Consider the following 21,972-nt stretch of genomic DNA (forward strand, 5'->3'; position numbering starts at 1 on the left):
ATAAAATATTGTTCAAAAGGCATAGCTTAGTTAGGCGAGGAGCTGCAATAGTCCTGTGTGCACATCAAAAAGTTGTAGGTCTCTATGGAACACCAGTGGTAGCTCACTGCGGGCATTTATGCATAGAGAAAAGGACAGGGCAATTGACAAGCTATCATTTGGAGGACACACCACACACTATCTAAAGAATTTAAGTAAATGGATGATGCTGATCACAAAATAATGAAAGCAGATAGAGATAACAAGGAGATTGTCAAATACCTAGATATCGGCTGTAAGTCTCAACTAAACTACGGTCTCTATACACTTAGAATCTCTGATGTACTTTTTCCTTGAATGGTTGATAATTTAATCTCACTTTGGATCTAATTCTGATCAACTGGGGGAATGGTAGAGACCAGTAGGAGGTGGAAAGTTTCAGCTGGTGAAGCAGAAATATTGAAAACTTCGAAGTAAGCACTCAAAGAGAAGTTGGCTATACTCAGATTTGAACTCTGAAGTTTAAAAGAACTGATTTTAAAAGTTCAAAAAAAATATATGCATGACCTGAAACTCAAAAGGAAAGATACTTCAAGAGGAATGGGAGGGCTCTCCAGAACGTAATTCTAACCATACAACTGCAAATTATCTGAGCAGATGAAAATGTGGAGGCATCTAAAGGCAGTAATGTGATACCCCAGAGAGTGGCCTAATGGGCTTAAATTTTTAAAGGACTCAGTACAAAAAGATCAAGAGAAGGGACCATAAGAAAGAACGTATCATGGCCCATAACAGCTTAAACTTGAAAAAAAAGGCGGGGGGGGGATGGTTAGCCTTAAAGTTATGTTTGAAATGCGAAGAACAGGAAAGATACAGACCTCCTGTTTGAGATGGATGGTGGTTCTCAGAAGATACAAAGAAAGGGAAGGATAATCTTCAGACTAGAAAGAATGAACAAACCTTGATAAGAGGGAAATGGGTGAAGAGATTGGGATTTAGAGATCCAATAATTACTTGCCAGGATGAATTCACCTCAGCATACACAGAAAATTAACAGCTAAAATGCAACCAAATAATCTTTGACAAATCCTGGTGAACCTGAGATCAGGTTCAGGTTCAGGGCAAGAAGGGCATGTGTAATCCTAATTTTCAAAAAGAAGACAACAATGCACTTTGCAGACTGTCTGGAAAATTCTAGAACGATGTAGTAAATGAAAGGAAATGAGAGTCTGAGGAGGAGACTCCTCTAGGAGACACTTGGCTAACATGAGTAACAGCTAAAATGATGGGGGACTGGGGAATAGTTTGGATGGGAATGTAAAAGACATCTGGATTTTGACAGGCATCTGATAAGTTCTCCCATGACATCCTTGTAGACCTGATGGAGGAATGTAGACTAAATGACACTCCAGTCATGTTAATCATGAAATTATTGATTTTATATTAACCAGGAGAAGTCTCCCTGGTGGATCTGGAACATTCAATGAGGTAGGGGATTTAGGAAGGAAAATTTATAATCTGTGACACAAGTAGTAGTGACAAAAACTTCAGGAGTATAGCCTTAAAAAAGAAGATAATTCTGAAATAAGTCAAGGCATCATATAGAAAGAAGATCAACAATTCCTATGTAGCCCCTCAAATAAAGAAAATGGCATGGGACACACTGGAGCTAGGGCAATCATGGTCAATGAGGGGGTCCAAACAGAGGCCAGTGACCATCTGTCAAGGATGGGGACTCAACAGGATAACCTGTTAGGTGCTGTATTAGTTGCTGCTGTAACAAATTATCACAAACTTCGTGGTAAAAATCAGGTCCTAAAATTAAGGTGTCAGCAGGGCTACATCCCTTACAGAAGCCCTAGGGAAGAATCTGTTTCCTTGCCTCTTCCAGATTCTAGAAGAAGCTGCTTGCATTTCTTGGCTTGTGGCTTCCTCCTTGAATCACTCTGATCTCTACTTCTAATGTCACATCTCCTCTGGACCCAATCCTCCTGCCTCCCTTTCAGGAAGATCCATGTGATTATATGGGGCCCACCCAGATAAGGTAGAATTATCCCCTCATCTCAAGACCTTTATAAAATCCCTTTTGCCATGTAAGGAAGCATATTCTCCTTTCAGGGCTTAAGATGTGGACATCTCTGGGGAGCCATTATTCTCTCTGGCACAGGTCCCTTTCAAGCTTGTGATTCAATGAGTTCTTTCCTCGGAGGGCAAGAGCTGAAGAGTCCCTGTTCTCAGTGACTCACTGTCCTGAAACCTTAAATTCTGAACTACAAAACAATTCTTTAAAGATCCTGACAAAGTTGAACATGTCAGCTTGAGTACAAGTTTAATGTAGTTAATTATAAGCACTGAACAGATACCAATCCTTTTCACAAACGCTAAGGTTAACCCAACAATTAAATATTAACTTTTTAGTAGGCTGTAAAGTTTATTTCCTTATAAACCCCTATTTATAGGCTTACCTAACCATTTAAATAGAGCGACATACATTACCACTGAACCAGGTGGCTAAGAGTTTATGATTACCCTAAAGCTTCCCAGAACTGGGCTAGAACTTTAGGAGAAAATGCACAAAATACTGAGGAAAATACAGGATTTTCCTCAGGTTGCTACTACATTTGATTGTAATACAATTATCCAGACTTTATTATCACTCTTCGATTTTTGTTCACAGTTACTCACCATCAATTTCCCTTGCCTCCAACCACCTGTCTCCAAACCCAACCATAGGTAAGTCTTTCAAACACAGCTTTCCATTTATTTTTTCTTTGAAATTCAGCCCCAAATGAGAGATTTTTTTTAAAGATCTATGAATGTAGAAAATAATTTTTCACCCATATTTCAAGTCAGGAGGAAAACCATCCATGCTGATTATAATCCAATATGCTGTAGAAAAAATAAACCCACAATTAACACTTCTGATCAACAATTTCAACCCTTTTGTATATTAAATATATATTTTTTTGTAGAACTGACTGAATAGGAAGACTTAAGGACAGCACAATGATGAAAGAATGAGTAACAAAAGGGGAAAGGAAATTCTTCCATGAGATGTAAGCTGCATGAGAAGTGACTAAGTCTTATTCACCGTGGTCTCCCTAAACATACAGTACAAGGCCTGGCAACTAGTGGGTGTCTCAATGCAGGGAATCATGAATCGAGCACCTGGCATGGTGACTCACACATGGTAAGCATTTGAAGGACTGTTGAACAACGAGTCCTTTCATTAGTTAGAAAGGATGGGACACAGCATAAGCAGAGGAACAGGACGTTGGTCTTACTTTAATATCCTTGTCTGGCTTGGTTGCAGAACTGTTCCCACAGGCCAATGAAGCACTGTCAGGAGAGGTGGGGAGTCCAGGAAGAATGGTCACTGCCCGGCCACCGGGCTCGGTCTCCAGAGAGGCGGTGGTGATGCTTGAAGAGGTCAGTGAAGCAGCTGCAGCACACGCCAGAGGGGCACTGACTCGACCCATATTAACGGCAGCCACGTGGGTGGCAGGGCCTGCCATTGGAGGTGGAAGTTGTGGGGAGGCCAAGGGATGATGGGGCAGGCCCACAGATGCAGGGCCCAGGCAGGCGGCATTCTGTACCTGGATGGGTGTCACCGCTGCTGTAGGGCGTTCTTGGTTATGTGCTGCAACTAGTAGATGACAGGAGAGAAAACAGCAAAATTGGCCTTTCTGATAAATGCTACTCACCAAAACATGAGTCATTTCCCTACCTCAGCCCATAATGAAAGGCTGCTATTGAATTTTTACAATAAATAATGGATGTATGCTGGTTTAAAAGCACTTAATCTTAGCTGGGTCCCTAGACACTGTTTTCCTTCCAGATCAGCTCTTTAGTCTGTGGAGAGCTTGGAAACTTAGCTATAACCCCAGGCTGTTCAGTTAGAGAGAAGGTCTTTCCATAGATTTATGGACACAGCCTGTCTTTGATGGTATCTAGAGTGTCAGATTAGGTTGGCCTCCAGTCCTTTTTAAAATGATTCTCTTTTCAATCAATCAATCAATCAAAATTTTTCTCCCTTTTCTAACCATTTTCCTTCTTTTGGTTTTTATGATAGAATTTACAAGTTTACCCCACACTGTTACCCAAGACCCTTGGGTAGGTTTTCAATGCTACAGAAAGAAGCAAGTTACTTAAGATCCCAGTAGGTTTAAAATAGACTTGAGACTAAGTTCACCAGAAATAATCAGCACACTGGTTAGCGGAGTATGATGTCGTGGTCACGCGGCTAACGGCAGTGAGATATGAGCTCCTACAGTCTTGACTGCAGAAGTCATGTTTTCAAGTCCTATTGACATTCTTAGGATCAGCCTAATTTCTTTCAGACTTTCGATCTGTAGATCAGGCTTGAATTAATGTGCGGGGCAGGCTTAGCCAAAATAAGCAGATGTGAAGTACCACTGACTAGACTGTGCCTGCTTTATTTCCTAATGTTCTTCATTACTGTAACACGACATCTGTTTTTCTCAACATCTGTTATAGAAGAGCTGGTATTAGGCAAGCACCCCTTTCCGGGTACTTTCCAGTCTGGTCTCCTCCTTACCTGTCCTCACAGCATTGCGGGCCTGGTTGACTGTCATCTGCCCGGTCATGTGCAACAAGACCTTAGCCTGAGGACTAGTCTGGATGTGAGCTGCTGACACCACGGCTGTGGGGACAACACTGGGACTCCCGGCCATACCATTTCCCTGGAGCTTCTGGGCAGGCCCTCCTGCAGTGGAAGGACTGACCATAGTCACCCCTCGACTTGTCTGACCAGCAGTAGACATAGGGACTTTAGCTTGGGAAGCATTTGTCACAGTCCTGCCAACACAGAAACAGAGACAGAAAGCCCAATCCATCAGCAAAACGGGGGAGAGAACAATTAAAGGCAAGAAAAATGACTCAGGGCTTTGAGACAGAACATTTTAAAGAATGAATGGAATTACTTTTACAAAATGTAACAATCACAAATTCAAAGTAAAGATGGCCCTGAGGGAGAGAAAGGTCTGGAAATATATTGTGAGTCACAGAAAATTACATGTCGTATTTTGCCCATGTCGCGGTTACTGGGTTCAGCTTTCCATATCAAGGCTTAACACCTCCACTGTCTTTAAGGCCCTGGATTCTTCTGCTTCAGCCATCAAAGAAGTTGATTTGTTTGTTATTGCTGCTAATGATAACATTAGCAGTTTTGCTCCTTTTTCATAGCTTTGCTCATGTTTTTTGCCCTTCTCCCTGCTTGCCTCCAGGTCTGCATCACACAAGGACCTGTGTACGTGTATGCATGTGCACATACACATACACACACACTCTTGGAATATTCTCTTTGGCCTCTCTTGATCTGTCTTAATCTCACGTATGTTTCAAGGTCCAGCACAAATCTTTTCAAGAAGCCTTGCCTAAGTTTTAGGCTTAAGACCTTATGATTTTATTGTTTCATGTGAATTTCTTCCTTCTATGGTCCTTGATGACAAAATGTGTTATTTTTACCATGTAAATTCTTTAGTAAATACTCCTGATTCAGTAAAAGTTCCTTGATAGCAGGCCCAGTGTGAAAAGGTTCTTTTACATTCCTCCAGATACAGACAGCTCTAAAGGAACATTTACAGGTTGAATTAAATTAAATTAGGTTTACTGTAGTTTTGTGTCATGTATTTTTTTTATATTCTAAATTCATTTAAACAGTTCTGTATATAGTAGCTTTCTACTAAGTAGAATACTTCATTAACTCAAACATCCTCATTATTTACTATGATAAATAACAGAGAATTTATTGTAAGTAAGCATCTCTCCAGAGACTTTATTAATAATTTGTTTTTGAAGGTTATGAAAATGCTTTCCTTCATTAACTTAGTCTTTGTTGTGGTTTGGTTTGTTTTATTTCCCTCAGTTGTTGTGGAGGTTTTTTGTTTTTTTTCTCACCAGGGAAAGTCTATCTGCCATCTTCTGGATCCTGAATGCAGATTTTAACATACACAGAAACGAAGGTTTATACTGATTAAAAATCTCCAAGTCAAATTAAAGCTAACATTCTGTCACCATCTGCAACAATAGTGATTTTCATTTGATTAGGCTGCTGGCCAACCTATAAATCAAGACCAACAGCTGACAAACATGTCAGTTCATTAAGCCATTTATTTAAAATCAGGGTGTTCGAGGAATGATTTAACAGAGCTAAACCTGGACCATTTATTAAAAGCCCAGTAGCTAGAAACTGGGGCTCCCTCAATGCCATTATAGGTCTTTCCATTCAGTTTCCAAGGCTACACCTTCCTCAGTGACAAGAAGGTGGACTATCTTTAAATAAATTTTGGGAGAAAAAACAAAGGAAAGAAAATCTTGTAAACTTAAAGCTCTTATTTCCTATTATCCTACAATAGGGTTTTCAACCTCAGGAACATTTTGGGTCAGACAATTCCTTTTGGTAGGAGGTTGTGCTGTGTACTGTAGGACACTTAGCAGCATCCTTGGCTTCTAGGCACCACATGCCAATAGCAACGTCCTCCCACATCCTCCAGAGTAACAATCAAAACTGTGCTGAGACATTGACAGATTCCCTTGAGGAGCAAAATCACCCTTTTTGAGAGGGATGAAGGATCAATGTCATATTTAAGGAATTTTATTTCTGACTATATTATAGAAATTAACTGCCAGAATTCCAAGGTAATCACCAAGCTACTGGAATAAATATAGAGCGAGACACCTAGGTTTAAGCATTTCTTCACTGTTCGATCTCAGACAAGTTATTTAATCTCTCTGTGCCTGTTTTCTCACCTATTAAGTGGGGATAATAATAGCAACTACATTGACAAGTTGCTTAAGGACTCAAGAGTTATTATGTGTAATATGCATTTCGAAATCTGCCTGCCTGGCATATAGTAAGTGTTATGTAAACATGTTAATAATATAGCTTTTGTTTATACTAAATATGGTATTTTTTATTTTTGAGCAGAAAAATGTTGAAAATTGGTATAGTTGGATCTTCTGACATATAACTTCAAACAAATAACTTAAAACCCAGTACATATATTGGTAGAAACATACAAGTTCACATATACTCATGTGAAAAGTAAGCTAAGAATTTTAGAGTTAGAAGGGATTTCAGCAAGTATAGGTATGAATTTTTAAAATCTTGGCTATGTAACAGGCAATTATAGTGTGAGAAGGAATCTTGGATAGGCTGAAAACCATGGAAAAGAACAAAGCTTCTCTGTTTAGAACTTAGTAAATCATTTACTCAAAACCATACCTTGTGACTGGTGCCACATAATTGCCAGGGAAAACCCCTATCTTGCTGGTATGCATCGATGTCCCTTTGAACCAGCCGTCCTGGCAACGCTCAAACACTAAAAACATCTCCCCTTTCCTCAGCTCCAGCTCATCCTCTTTCCGGGGAGTGTATGGATATATAGCAACATACCTAGAATAGAAAAGAGTATGTGATTTCAGGCTGAGTAACAGATAAACCCCAGGATGCACAAAAACTCTTCCTTGGTACAAAGTCTTAAATATTCCATACAGATGTAAACAGAAAATATAATCCTCTAACCTCTAAGCAGCATTGGTAATTTTCCATTGAAAGAGGTTTTGTGGCCTACATTTAAAAGACAGACGCCTTCCTGATTAAGAACTGCCAACCTGGTCCCCCCAGTGTGAAGGTGACTATCCCACCAAATGGTATTTGTGGGGTGTGAAAGAATTATGCAACTTCCCAAAGTGCCTAACCTGCTGCTGGGGATTAGGGACCCACCGGGAAACTTGAGCTCTTCAAATGGCACTTGTTAGATGTGGGAAGTAGCCCTGAATGAGGACATATGGCACAAAATCCCACTGGGAGGCACAACGCGCTGCCTTCCACACACAAGCTGAACCTAGAGGCTTGGGTTGCACCTGCTTTTGTATGCTCAGCCAGGAAAAATACTGAATTTGAAAAAGTCAAAAAGAAAAAAAGCCCAGATCATAGAGAGTGCAACCCCCCCACCCCACAATGCAAGGTGACTATACCACCAACATATGGAAACCAGGCAGGCAACACTAACCAATAGTGGTTTGTTTGTTTTAACCAGGGCTCTAAAGTGTTCCACGTATAAAATCACACAATGTAGGAGCCACAAAAATCTAGCTGTATTCTGCCATTGGTAAGTGTTGAACAAGACAATGAAACAATGAGACTTTTCTGGATACTTATTGCTGAGGACTTACAGCTTTTCACATGCACACTCCCTCTAGATCGGATTCGTGTGGAATACCTTCCTGTTCCTTACTATCCTAATGCAAGGAATGAAACTGGAGACAAAACGCTCACACAGGACTTATACAAAAAGATGGCTCCATGTACACATAGTATTATGAAGAAGCGAACACTACGTATCCTTAAACTGTAAAAGGCCTTCACTCAGCAGAATGGCTGCCTAGCAAGCTCATGTGTTGGACCCATTTTGTTTCAGCAGTTTCCTAATTATATGCACGACTGGGTGTAAGTTTGCAGAACACAAACCACTTCGGTGAGCCATAAGCCTGTCACCAGCTCCTATCAGAAAGGTGTTTCTCTACCTCTGCTGTTTGGGCTTAGTCTGAAATGAAATTTAAAGCAGTCATAAATGACACCCTCACTTACACACTGGGGCGAGTCTGAGGCCGTAAATGTGCAATCTGGTCAGCAGTTCCCGCTGTGGGCCTCGGTCCCATTCCAGCAGCAGCGCCCGGAGGTGTGGAGGACAGTGAAGGGGGTGGTGGAAGAGGAGGATTCATCGTCTGGTATGAGGACAGAGAGAGAGAAGAAGAATGAATGATTTATTTATTTACATCTTTTATGGAAGGTGGGAGGGAAGAGGAATCAGCAATCCATAGGAAAAGACCTGAATGGAATCCAGAGGGAGCAGAACCAGCAGGCTACCTTGTATGAAAGCCTCTTTTTAAAAAAACACTCGTCCCTTATTCTCTTTTAAGATCTTAGAGCCACGGCAACTTTTTTAGCAAACAGGTAAGTAATGACACTGGGGAAGAGGGAAAGAAAAAACTGGAACAGCAGCATGTAATTTTAAGATTAATAACATTTTTCAGTATAGACCTGGATTAGAACCCCAATGCTTTTCAAGCAGGCAGCTATAATGTCACACTGCTTGCTAGGAATTAATTTGTGATTGTTCTGTAACTTGTAACTTAAACACAACACAGAACAATTCAGCTGCACTGTATCTCAAACCATTCCTTCAGAAGAAAATTTCCCTTGATGCCTGGTTTCCAAAAAGCCCAAACAATAGCAAGCCACAATCACTGGGCTATTGTTGCTACTTTTGCTTATTCTTTTCTTAACTTTGCCAGCTTTTGAAATTTAGTACTATCAAGGCTGGTAATCTTTAACAAGTACACCAGTGAAAAGCGGCTGGTTCCTTTATAGGCACAGCCTAATGGGGTTCTGCCTACAGGATTCCATGCCTTTTGAAAATCAATGGAGCAATTGTTACTTTCTGATCTATAAACCCCAGATGATTCTGTAGGGTCTGTATACTGAAAACTCCTGGGAAAACAGGCACACAAAGACTTGCCTGAACCCCCACCTCGCCCTCCCCAAATCTTTGAGCCACTAAATGTAAAAACTGAATAAAAAGAGAAATAAGGAAACTAAAGAATACACCTAGGAAAGCATAAATGGCTTTCACACACCAGCGTATAAATACAAAAAACCCAATGATCTCTAAATATAGTTCGTAACAGTCACTTTGTTTCTATTTCGTGAAATAAAAATTCACATCTCAACATTTGCTTCATCTGCCTGTTAATGTACATAGTTCCAGAAACACAGTAAACTAAGTAGAAAAAAATTTCGGAATTCTAGACATATGTTGTAACCGTTTCACACATTATATTTAATTTTTTGCTGAAGTGACTTTAGAGAAGGATTTTTCCCATACCGAAGCTGAAGGTGTTGTGGAACATTCAGTGCAGAAATAAATGAGGCACAGAGCTGCTTACAGAGTGCTAACCTGGACAAGGCAGAGGCCAGTTCAAAGAGTTAGAACTGCATGAACGTTACTCACACTCTCCATACAAAATATGGCAGCCTTAAGATTTGCTACAACTTTGGAACTGCATGCGCTGGGGCTTAGAGTCTTCAAAACCTTTGACCAGGAGAAGGTCAAGCATTCACTCCATTTGGGCTCCTCCCAGTGACAAAGGAGAGAGAAACAAAGATAATCCTGGTAAAACACTCAGCACACATGACCCGGGCAGTTCACTGGTACTAGGAACACACTGGTAGCTTGTCGGGCAAGATAAAACGTCTATACTGTACACCGGGTAATATATGGACACTGTAAAATTACCACTCAAAGGGCTTCCACTGAGATCTTCCGAAGCCCAATCTCCAAAGAGCGTGGCTGTGGGAAGGAGGAAGGCCAGTGCACACGCTCAACAAAGAGCCCAACGAGAATTGCTCCTGGAAATTACTTAAAATAGTACCTAAGGCCCAGAACCAAAAAGCTCCACTTTACACTCTGAGTAGAATTCTATTTTCAAGAGGAAAGGAATTTAAAATTGTCTGTTATATCTTAACTTTATTAGAACAGAGGCTGTATTAAATTAGCCCAAAGAAGAAAAAGGCAAAAAAACATCTACGGACCTGATAAAAACATGTCATATTGTTAACAAAATGTAAAAAGGTCAGCTCTTACAGTTAAAAAATACAGTAAACAAATGTTTCATGTACATCCCTTTCACAAAGAGTAAGTTAGAAGTCATTGGAGATATGGCTTAGAGGAGGATATTCTGAAAGATCCCAAAGGTTGTGCTTGAGAGAAAATGCAGTTATTTCTATTTTGTGGTTGAAAAAGTCTTAATAAAATTGGGCAGATTTTTCCCCCCCCAATGTTGGGTTACATATCTTTGGGGGAAATGTGCATATGTGTGTGCACATGTACTCGGTATATAAGCACACAAAGACCAAGAGAGAAAGTCTGATTAAAATCAGATTCCTAGATGTTGTTCAGCCCTGTGGGGTTGGTAAAATGATAGGGCTCGGGTGAGTCCAGAGCTGTGACTGACTAGGAAGTACTGTGGGTTGCTTTATAAACAACTTAAACTGAAATAATCTGGTGATGTGGAAGTTCAAAAGGTAATCCACTGCGTGTTGTGCTTCAGGCAGTTTGCTATCCTGCAAGACCTGAAATCTCTACAGAGCAAACCACAGCCTTTCATTCACCCAGAGCTGACCTGGAGACCTGCTTATTATTTCGTAGTCCAGGCCAGAGCAGGCCCCAGAGGCCAAGACACACTCTCCACCAGCAGCAAAAAAAAAAAAACAACAGCAACAACAAGAACCACAAAACATCTATGGGCCTGCAAGAAGTAGAGATCACATTTTGCCCATATTTTGTTAGCTTAATATTGTTCAGAACCAAATCCCACACTTAAATGCCATTTTCACTAGACATTGCAAACTAAACTAATAGCTTAAGCAGCGCTCAGCACTTGTAGTTTTATTTTATGGAAATGCAGCAGGTCTGTATTATCAAAGTAAAGTTGTCTGGAACTATGGGCCAGACTACAGAAATACTAATGTAGAAAATGGGATGTTATTCTGATATTCATTAAAAACGAACTTTCTCCTTGTGTTTCTATAGATTCAGATCTTCTGTTCACAGTCTGTGGGAATGGTCTGAGGCAAGAATTGCTATTTCTGAATAACATTCAGCTTAAAAACAGGACAGTGGTCCGCCAATGTGAAATGATCATACTTTGCCACGTCCAGGTTCTGTTCCCCTGACCCTACTGACCTCGAAAGCAGCATCAGCTTTACACTGTAGAAGGAGCATGGGCTTTGGGGTCAGAAAAACATAGATTCCAATCTTGGCTCAGTGTCTTAGGGCAGTCCTTGATTTCCCTCCTATGTTAGAATGAACACCAGCAAAGTGTCCTCTCTGAAAGGGCTGGATTCTAAGCCAGACAAGCCACATTTGCTAGTGCACATTGTGAGTGAAAAGTTGAAGTGTGTGGGTGTGATACCACTCCACTCCAGTGCTCTCTCCTCTTTTTGCCCTTTCATGCGACCAAAGAGTGGTTAGGTCTGGATTTGGCTAAAGAGAGGTGACAAGATCCATTAGGTTTTAAGCCCGGGCCATGGGCTGCAGGCCACCTTACCAGTAAAGTGCTTTGGAGTTTGGGGCACAAGTTCAACTGACAATAAAGGATTCATTTTCTTTCCAATTGTCCTTTAGGTGTGTATTTCCCTCACATCCATTTCTATTTCCCAGGGTAGATAAGTGACTGGCAGGATAGACTTTGGGCATTTCTGGGTCCCTTGGGCAAATACCATGTAATATCCCCCAATGCCAGAATCTTTTTTTTTTTTTTCCTCAACATCTGATTTCCAGTCAACCCACTTTCAACCCTACACATCAACATCTCTAAACAGCCTCTCTGGGTACTGGACCCAGATACATGTATATAGGCTGATGGAGAAACGGTTCAAGCTGCTGTGTCGTCATGCTCCCTCAAGTCAGGAGTGTCAGAAATTTCAGCAGCATTACCATCTGTGTAGAGGGGTTTGTGCAATTATGTGAATAGTTTGCTTTATTTTATGACAATGAGTAGGAAGTAGAAAAGTGGAAATACTGAAACTAGTGATTAAAAAAAAAACCTTAGGTGTCAGAATTCGATAAAATTAAGATAAAGATGGAAGGTCCCAACTCTTAAGTCTCAATTGGATGCTCAATGGAATGAAGCCAGTCAGTTGTGGGTACAGCTATGAAGAAAAGGAAATAAAATTAAAGAATATATTTAAAAAATACTAGAAATAGATGCTTAGATGGTGATGTCTAAAGGGGAAGATGTAATTAAGAATTTGGCACTTTTAAAAAATCTCTCCAGGAATGGAATTTCCCTCACAAATTACAGATCTCTTGTTCTACATTTGATTCATAAGAAGAGATATCTCTGATATTAATTGGCTTTGTATAAATTACATACGGTCTCTATGCCTTAATATACCAATCTGTGAGGTGGAGTTATAATTAGAAATAGTTTAGGTAAAGCTGTCTTTCCCAGTACTCTGAAGCACAGCAGAAGCCCAATAAAAGAGAAGCTGTTGTTATGATTCATGAGACTATGAACTCAGAACACTGTTTAACTCATCTTGTATTGCTGTCACCCAGCTTTGCAGACAGAAGTTAACAGATCAGTGAACTTTTCACAAATGAGAAAACTTTCTGTGCTTCTACCTCTCTTAGGACAACATGATATGGATCAAGAGGCCTTGGTTCCTGAGATGCTAGAGTCCTTTTCTGTTGTTGCTGGGAACGTTCTGGCCATATTCTAATCCGGATTTTCAAGAACTCCCACCAATTCCAAGGGCTCAACTTGTACCTCTCAAACTACTGACGTTGGCAGTTCCATTCCCCGACTTCCAGAGCCCTTCCCTGATCCTGTCGATAGCAGTGAGTCCTGCTGAGCCTTCCACCATGGGCTCCAATGGACTAATTACATGTTGGCTATTCTGAGAACCTGACATCATTTAATTTGCTTCTCTAAATACACGCACAGACACACTATATGTGTACGTGTAAAATTTTTTTAGTTAGGATTACGCATTTTTGGAATGCAATCGGTCTATAAGCTGGCCACAGGCTGTATTTGGTCTTTATTGACCTGCCTAACTCACATCTCGCAGCTAAACACCTCTCAGCTGGTACAGGGGACTGGGGATTCTTAATCACTCATTTAAGAGTTCTTCTGCCCTTGTGCAGAAAATATAAGACTAATACAGATCCTCACCTTCCTCCCTTCACAAAATTAGTTGGAAAAAAAAAAAACCTCACTACTATTAAAAGCCTGATGTTTGAATTAGATAGATATAATGCTAGTTTTGCTCCTAATATTAGAGATCTAACATTTTAACTGTTACATGTGAAATGTATAGGACAATATGCATAGAAGATTAGAAAGTCTCAATTCATGATAAAAATACTAGAAATGATTTCATTTCCTATTCTAGTGTTGGCATTTATTACCTAATAAATCCACACCACGAAAAGCATGGTTTTCTCTCTACCAAGCTGCATATTATCGCTGTGATTGTGCTGAAATTCTCTGAAAATATTTCAGATTTTAAATAGGAATATTTGCCACGATTAATGCAAGATACAGAGGGTACATGCTACTGAGATTTTTTTCCCCCACTTTAACTTAACATATTAAATCCAAAACATTGCTGCCAGTCCCTACTAGGGACTTTGAGATCTAGACATCTCCTGGGATGACAGGTCTGTTTATAATTAGTTTTTCATTAAATGGAATTGGCACAGTAGACATACTGTTTAATAAACCTTCCTCTTGCTTAACATGCAGGCTTTCTTATATAATCTTAGGATGAAATGGTTGAATGTAAATTAATTTTTGTATATTCATGCTCTCTTGTGACCAGTCTCATTGGTTTGCCCTAGAGTGTGCCTCCAGCTAAGAGCAACTGGCCATTTACTACACTGTAAAATTTTCAGCCCACAAGAAGGGCTGAAACTCAGCCAGCTCTGTCTTTTCCACTAATTAATTTTTCTAAGATCAGAAAAAGCAGCCTTTTTCCCTTAAGAAATTATGCTAGAATTTTTCCATGCAGTCATCTGGAAATGGAAATATCAACTGGGTTGTGTATGTACTGGGGTGGGAAGGGAAGGAAGGAAAGGAGAGAGTCTTCTCTGGAGATGAGAGGGCAGGATAATTATGGAACTTGGCTCTGGTCAAAACACCCGGGGCTAACAGAATCTCATGGAAACCACATTTCAATAAAAGTTAACTGAATTTTATCTTCTCCCCAGAAGAATCAACACAACTTTTCCTGCACCAAACAGTGGTACTATCAAGGAAGTGTAATCGTTCTGGGGGAAAAAAAAAAAAATACAACTTTAACCTCTAACCAGAATATTATTAACTTCCATTTAAATACAAGAACATGCTTGACTCTATAAAAAGTTTTCTAAGGTCTCAGTCAAGCTATGTACTAACTCCACATTTATTTATATCCCACCTTGTTCCAAAGTAAAATGAGGCAAAAGGAACATGAGAACAATAAAACTAGATGGAGCCAACATCTTAACTAATGTGCTAATATGTCGTGGGGTCCTAGTTGGAGGGGGGTACAGATTTGGCTCTAAGCATTCTAGCAGAAGGAAACATAATCTTTACAACATATATAAAATCCACAACCTAAAAACAAACCAGCTGCCTAGAAGCCTCACTATTCCTGGTACAGAGAGCGGAGAAACCGTAACCCAATGAACCAGGCCCTCCGAGGCATTCTGAGAGCCAACCAGTGGCATGTGTCACAGGCCCACCTTGCAACAGTCCTCAATTGAGACCAATAACGAGATCAGGAATAGTCATCCCTACTACATTCTAGCCATGGTGTGAATTCTCCAAAGTAGATAGTATTAGTTTCGTTTTATAGGTAGGGATACTGAAGCTTAAAGAGGTTGAGTAACTTTTCATGGTCATGTAAACAAGTAAGTGGCTGAGCTGGGCTTTCAGCTCAGGTCTGTGTCCCCATCACTGGGCCACACTGTTTCCCTGAGAGCATCACAGCTAGGTGAGACTCTGTTGAGGAATTTACAAGGTGGGGGCCCACTGGGGAGATCTGATGCAAGGATCTATCTTTTCTATTCTCATTCGACTCAGCACTGAAAGAAACAGTCTGAAAGCATAAGCAAGGCACTGGCCTGGATGAGAGATGTCTCACAATTGCCGGTTCCTTGTAGTTCATGTGCCTGCAATTTCAGGAAACAGGGATTTCAACTATCGTGTTTCTGCTATGTAAGGTTAAATTTGCTTGTTTCTTCTTCCCTTTTTTCTCTCCATAGTGTTCTTCTTTGTATCTATCTCCCTTGGCTGCCCTAATTTCTCCTATTAATTTCTTCCATGAGGACGTTGTAAAGCAATTCGTGTTAGACTGTGTAGGATGTGGTATCTTCAGAAGGCAAGTCAACACAACCTGAGGGAGGACTCCAAGGGAGCATAGCTGCAGCTATCAGAGTGGAAGGCGAGGGACCGAAAGGGGAGTCATAAACAGAGGGATTTGGAATCAACTCATCCTGGGACTCATTTCGGGATCCTGGTTCCCTCAGTATTTCTATAAAGGTGTCTTTGTAAGAAATAAGTGAAGTCTAGAAACTGAAAAGAAATGAAAAAGAAATGTTCGGTTAAGCCTTCGGGAAATCAGGCTGAACGTTAATGAAAATTAAAAGTATTTTAGAGAAGTCTTCTAATGGCTTCAGGCCACTGATTAAAAATTATGCAGGCTGTAGGCAACAGACTTTCTCATTTTTTCTGTGAGATGAACAGAGATAACAGATGAAAGAGATCCACCCCCGCCTAGCAAGTGTCAACGTACAGTGCAGGTGTTGGCGGTGCAGTGTGCCACATTAATGGGACTAAATACTCAAGAGAGGGACACAGATGGAGAAGCTGTACTCACTCCAAGGGCAGCTGGGTATGGAACGTCCGATGGGAAAGTGAACGAGGGGCCAGTTGTCACTGGGCTGCTGGGGGGTGGGGTCACAATTAACCCGGTGGTACTTATATGAACCTGCCAAAAGGAAAAGAAAAGTTAATTAAAAGACAACTCCATTTAATACAACAGGTTGTACTGGCTAAACCTTGGGGAGGCGAGTCACAATTTAAAAAATATATGTATCTGTCATTTCTATTATTTGGGGAAGGTAGAAGCTCTTTGAGTTTATACAATCTACATTTACTGATGACCTAATTTGTATCCAACACGGGCAGTCACATGACAGATACTGGCCACTCCAATGGTTTTCATACAGAATTCAACCACTGTTGGCTTTTGCAATAACATGCTGCTTCACTTGGGATGCCACTGTGAACCAAACTGATCTTTCAGATGGTTAGTCTCATGCTTGACTAGCCCACTAGCAATTTCCCTGAAGATCCTGTTAAGGTAGGTCGAGGCTGAATACTCACCTATCAATATGTAAATCTATGTGAAGTGCTTAAGGTATTTTGTTATTCTCGGGATCATTTTTCATGACTTCTACTTTTCAGTGGGGATGCATAATTAAAATGCAGCTACCTAGACATGCCTAGGGCAGGTAATTATTTATAAAACCTTTAAAGGAACAATGTAAAGCCAAATTAGCTGTTTTCAAAGGTGTCTTATCCCTGATACTATCCAAGATTAATTTACTAGAAAGAAATTGAGTTATTCAGGTCATTTCATTGTCTGTGTTCAGTAACTCGATCAATTTCACTCATGTTGAATGTCAAGCCCACCTACAGAATGCCATCATTACTTGATGCTGCAGAAGTAGGTGTGTAGGTTCCCACACAACTGGGATGTTTTTCCTCATTATTAAAGGAATGTGGTTGGCTGGTACCTTGTTCCCCCAAGGAAACAATGATACACCAACAATGCCAGGCCTTTTGTAATAAAACTTAATCCCAGGGCGCCTGGGTGGCTCAGTCATTAAGCGTCTGCTTTAGGCTCAGGTCATGATCCCGGGGTCCTGGGATCGAGTCCCGCATCAGGCTCCCTGCTCCGTGGGAGGCCTGCTTCTCCCTCTCCTACTCCCCCTGCTTGTGTTCCCTCTCTGTCAAAAAAAAAACAAAAAATTCTTAAAACAAACAAACAAAACAAAACTTAATCCCAAACATAGTTCCCTCAATTCCCGTTATGTTAAGAAAACGATTATCAAGACAAAGAAAAGCTCCTGAGATTAGTTCCCAGAAGCCTGAAGGAAACTTTGAGTTTCCCTGCTGGCTTAGGCCTTACCAAGGCCAGGGATAATCAGCAGCACAGCATACAATTTATTTCCACAAATAAATCTGTGTTATACATGGAATCCACATCCTTTTAAGATCACATCTGTACCTGTTAGCTCATACATTGATTGAACCAAAGGCTTAAACTAAGCAGATCTAAGGGATGACCTAACAAGAGTTTCTCCCCAAACCCTCATTTTTTTTGTCTCTCCTGTGAACCAAAGTCTATTTCCAGTCAATTTCTAATGGGAAGCACACTGACTTTTCATCCTAGCATAAAATCCAATGGCCTATAGCTGTTTTAACCAATAAATCTGTTTAAATACATACCCCAAGGCCATTTGTAAGTTGGCACCACATAAAAGATGGAGTCTTTCTGAGAAGATACAATGAAGCTCACTTCAAAGTACACGTCATTATCATAGAACCTTTGGGGTAGAAAAAAACACCAAAATACAGCTTCCTGGGCCTGACCCTACAAATATCTAAGAAAGATCTCATGACTGACTGATGTTTCTCTAAAAGCCACAGGCTGGGAGTCAGATAGTTAACTGCTAATGAGTTTATTGTCTTGGGAGTTGGACCAGAGGCCCTCCAAGGTGTCCGCCATCACAGACATGGGAACGAAACAGTGAACACTGAGACTCCTGCAGGCACCAGACAACACAGGGCCACTCCTAACCCTGGAGTAAAGGAAGAGATCAAAGTCACCCAAGAATGACTAAGCAGAAGCAGCAGCAAAAGTAAACTGGCTGAGAGTGAGCATGCCCAGAATAAATGCCCTGAATTGGGAAAAACTGACTTTCTACTGTTCTCTATTCCTCATGGAACGGCAAATCAGTTTGGGCTCCCCCACGAGAAAGGGCTCTGTGGAGAGGGAAAGAGGTGGGGAAAGCAAATGGAAGTGAGTGGGCGCACCTCTGGCTCCCCTGAAGCCATTGGCGATACAAAAATGCCACAAAAACACTGAATATTTTGAAGCATTCCTCCAGCTGGCAGAGGCCGGAGGAGGAAACAAAATGTCTTACTTATAGCATCATATGCTTTTACAGATGTCAGTCACAGACATCTGTGCATATTTGTTTCGGTGACTCACCTGGACAGCACAGTCTATAAATAATCTTCCAATTTATGTATCTGAAAGTTCAGCCTTTACTCAATAGTCACCAAATATAATAGCAAGCAAGCCCCTTGCTCCTTTCTTCTGTCCATTTCCCCATCCTGTTGCCTAGAGTTTGGATGTCCTGGAGAGATCTGTAAATTCTATATAGAAACATAAGGATAAGGTTCTACCCATATGACGGAAAGGTGAGCTGAAAGGCGCCATCACACCAGCACTGACTGCCTATATGTAGATTCCAGTCAGGTGAGAGAAAAATGAAAACACTTCTTTGGGCTCCTTACTGCAGATTTTCTAAGTGGAACCAAACCTAATTAAGGAAAAGCAAGAGAGAAAATGGGCCAAGTCAAGATAATAAAACATCCTTTTTCTCAGCATTGAGGAAGGAAGGAAGGAAAGGGAAAGGAAAAGGGAAAGGGAAAGGGAAAGGGAAAGGGAAGGGAAGGGAAAAGGGAAGGGAAGGGAAGGGAAGGGAAAGGGAAGGGAAAGGGGGAAGGGAAGGGAAGGGAAGGGGAAAGGGAAGGGAGGGGAAAAGGGAAGGGAAGGGAAAAGGGAAGGGAAGGGAAAAGGGAAGGGAAGGGAAGAGGGAAGGGAAGGGAAGGGAAAAGGGAAGGGAAGGGAAAAGGGAAGGGAAGGGAAGAGGGAAGGGAAGGGAAGGGAAGGGAAGGGAAAAGGGAAGGGAAGGGAAAAGGGAAGGGAAGGGAAGAGGGAAGGGAAGGGAAGGGAAGGGAAGGGAAAAGGGAAGGGAAGGGAAGGGGAAAGGGAAGGGAAGGGGAAAGGGAAGGGAAGGGGAAAGGGAAGGGAAGGGAAAAGGGAAGGGAAGGGAAGAGGGAAGGGAAGGGAAGAGGGAAGGGAAGGGAAAAGGGAAGGGAAGGGAAAAGGGAAGGGAAGGGAAGAGGGAAGGGAAGGAAGGGAAGGGAAGGGAAAAGGGAAGGGAAGGGAAGGGAAGGGAAAGGGAAGGGAAAGGGAAGGGAAAGGGAAAAGGGAAGGGAAGGGGAAAGGGAAGGGAAGGGGAAAGGGAAGGGAAGGGGAAAGGGAAGGGAAGGGAAGAGGGAAGGGAAGGGAAGAGGGAAGGGAAGGGAAAAGGGAAGGGAAGGGAAGGGAAGGGAAAGGGAAGGGAAAGGGAAGGGAAAGGGAAAAGGGAAGGGAAGGGGAAAGGGAAGGGAAGGGGAAAGGGAAGGGAAGGGAAAGGGGAAGGGAAGGGAAGGGAAGGGAAGGGAAGAAAAAAAAAAACAAAAAAACGGGCCAGAGCAAGAGGAGTCAAAGAAAAGGACAGTCCTATTTTAAAGTCTCACATGAGCCATCTTTCCATATACACGGATCTCCATGGTTAACAGAATGTTTGCCTGTCACCTATGTTAACACACAATCATTGCTTTATTATGGACTGTGGTTCCCTCCAATGTACACAGTGCACTAGACAAGTATTTTCTGTAAACCTGGGCTGGGGAAGCCAGGCAGCACTTGAAACATCTCCCATCGGCTTCTTGAAATAACTTCTCCCTGAGGCAACACATTCCCACCTAAAACAGAATGTATCAGAATATGGGAGGAGGGGTGGAATGGTTGAAGGGGAAACTGTTTTAATGGAACACAGAAAGAGCCTTGTTTCCTAAGCTACTCCAACCAAAACAAAAATAGCTCTACTTTTATAGTCTTCATTGCCAGCTCTGGTGTGGCAGCATCAGACATGCTCACACCTGACGGCTGAGTTCTCTACAAAAGATATAAATGCTAGGTTTATCCTCCTTTCTCTTTTAATTTTCTCTAATGCCAAAAGATTACCGTTTATTCTTTTAAAGCTATTCCTATTCTGAGTTGCCACTGTTCTTACCAGAAACTTACATTTTAACAAAACATCATTGTGCAAATGTTGCTAGGTCACAAAATAAAAAACTCAGTCAAATGATTCAATTTTCTCATAGTGAATGGCCATCATTACTAGCCACCTCTGTCAGAACCTTATTCAAAAATCTTTTGAGCCTTTCCAGAGTAACCTCACTTGGTACTTCTTACTGCAATCTATAATCCATGTCTATTTTTCACATAGGAATAATTAGTTACATGTAAAGTAACAGTTCTCCTCTTTACCCATTTTTCAAGAGATTCATTCATTCAATAAATATTTACTGAGTGTTTATTGTATGTCTGACATTTGGGATATACTGGTGAACAAAACAAAGACCTTTCCCCCATCACACTTATGTTCCAGTGGGGTATGTCTGTGTAGCCTAGTTCCCTCATAAGACCAAAAGCTTCATTTCCCCACCACCTATAAAACACCAACCAACCACAATCCTGTTCAGAAAATGAATGCATTTACCTCACAACATGCCAGATGATCTAAGGGAGCGGGATCAAATAAATGAGGCTGAGAGAAAATAACTTTTAATAACATTGGCAAGGAATACCAAAAACTGTGTTGTAAATTTTTATTCTGTGGTCCAAAACAGGCACTTTCATTAACTGTAAACCTTCTGAGAACCAGGACTGTTCTTTAAAGGAAAATAATTGATTTTTTTTTAAACTACATCTATATTATAAAGGAAAATAATTGATTTTTAAAGGAAAATAATTGATTTTTTTTTAAACTACATCTATATTATAAAGTAGAATGTAAAATCTACATGAATTTTAAAAACTACATATGACACCTGAAAGAAATTTCTCCCACTATGACAGGCTATTTTGGACCGGGCTCTCTGACCTTTGGTTTGAGGAAAAATATAGTCATCATCTAATTGGATAATTACAGCAGCCCTGTGACTAAGGCAGAGCCACTTTAGTGAGCTCATTCTGCAGTCCAGAATTGAGGCCTAACATAGGGAAGTCCTATAGCTCATTATCACAGTATACATGGTGCCTAGAAGGGTCTAACAATAAGGCACCCAATAAATGCCTGCTGACTGAATGCATGTTTCCAATCATTAACACAAGAATAATGTGCAGCTATTTCTTAAGATAGTCCAAAGCCTTGATGAACTAATGAGGTTTTTATTTTTTTATTTTATTATGTTATGTTACTCACCATACAGTACATCATTAGTTTTTGATGTGGTGATCCATGATTCATTGTTTGCGTATAACACCCACTGCTCCATTCAATACGT

General features: G+C 41.0%; 1 protein-coding gene across 3 annotated transcripts in view; it reads right to left on the reverse strand.

Moving 5' to 3' along the window:
• The window catches only part of SH3RF1 (SH3 domain containing ring finger 1), a 179,540-nt gene that overhangs the window by 17,405 nt on the left and 140,163 nt on the right, over window positions 1-21,972 (reverse strand). For 2 of the 3 annotated variants that reach the window (XM_027598818.2, XM_027598816.2), the window contains exons 6-10: window positions 16,436-16,546; window positions 8,594-8,730; window positions 7,226-7,396; window positions 4,538-4,797; window positions 3,264-3,625 (exon numbers count right to left, since the gene is read on the reverse strand). In XM_027598818.2, the coding sequence (XP_027454619.1) occupies window positions 3,264-3,625; window positions 4,538-4,797; window positions 7,226-7,396; window positions 8,594-8,730; window positions 16,436-16,546 (1,041 nt within the window). Of the gene's footprint in view, window positions 1-2,664; window positions 2,869-3,263; window positions 3,626-4,537; window positions 4,798-7,225; window positions 7,397-8,593; window positions 8,731-16,435; window positions 16,547-21,972 lie in introns of those variants that run through there. The other variant, XM_027598819.2, reaches the window with a different exon arrangement.

Source organism: Zalophus californianus, chromosome 2, assembly GCF_009762305.2.
Source record: "Zalophus californianus isolate mZalCal1 chromosome 2, mZalCal1.pri.v2, whole genome shotgun sequence".
In the NCBI taxonomy this organism is placed as follows: Eukaryota; Metazoa; Chordata; class Mammalia; order Carnivora; family Otariidae; genus Zalophus; species Zalophus californianus.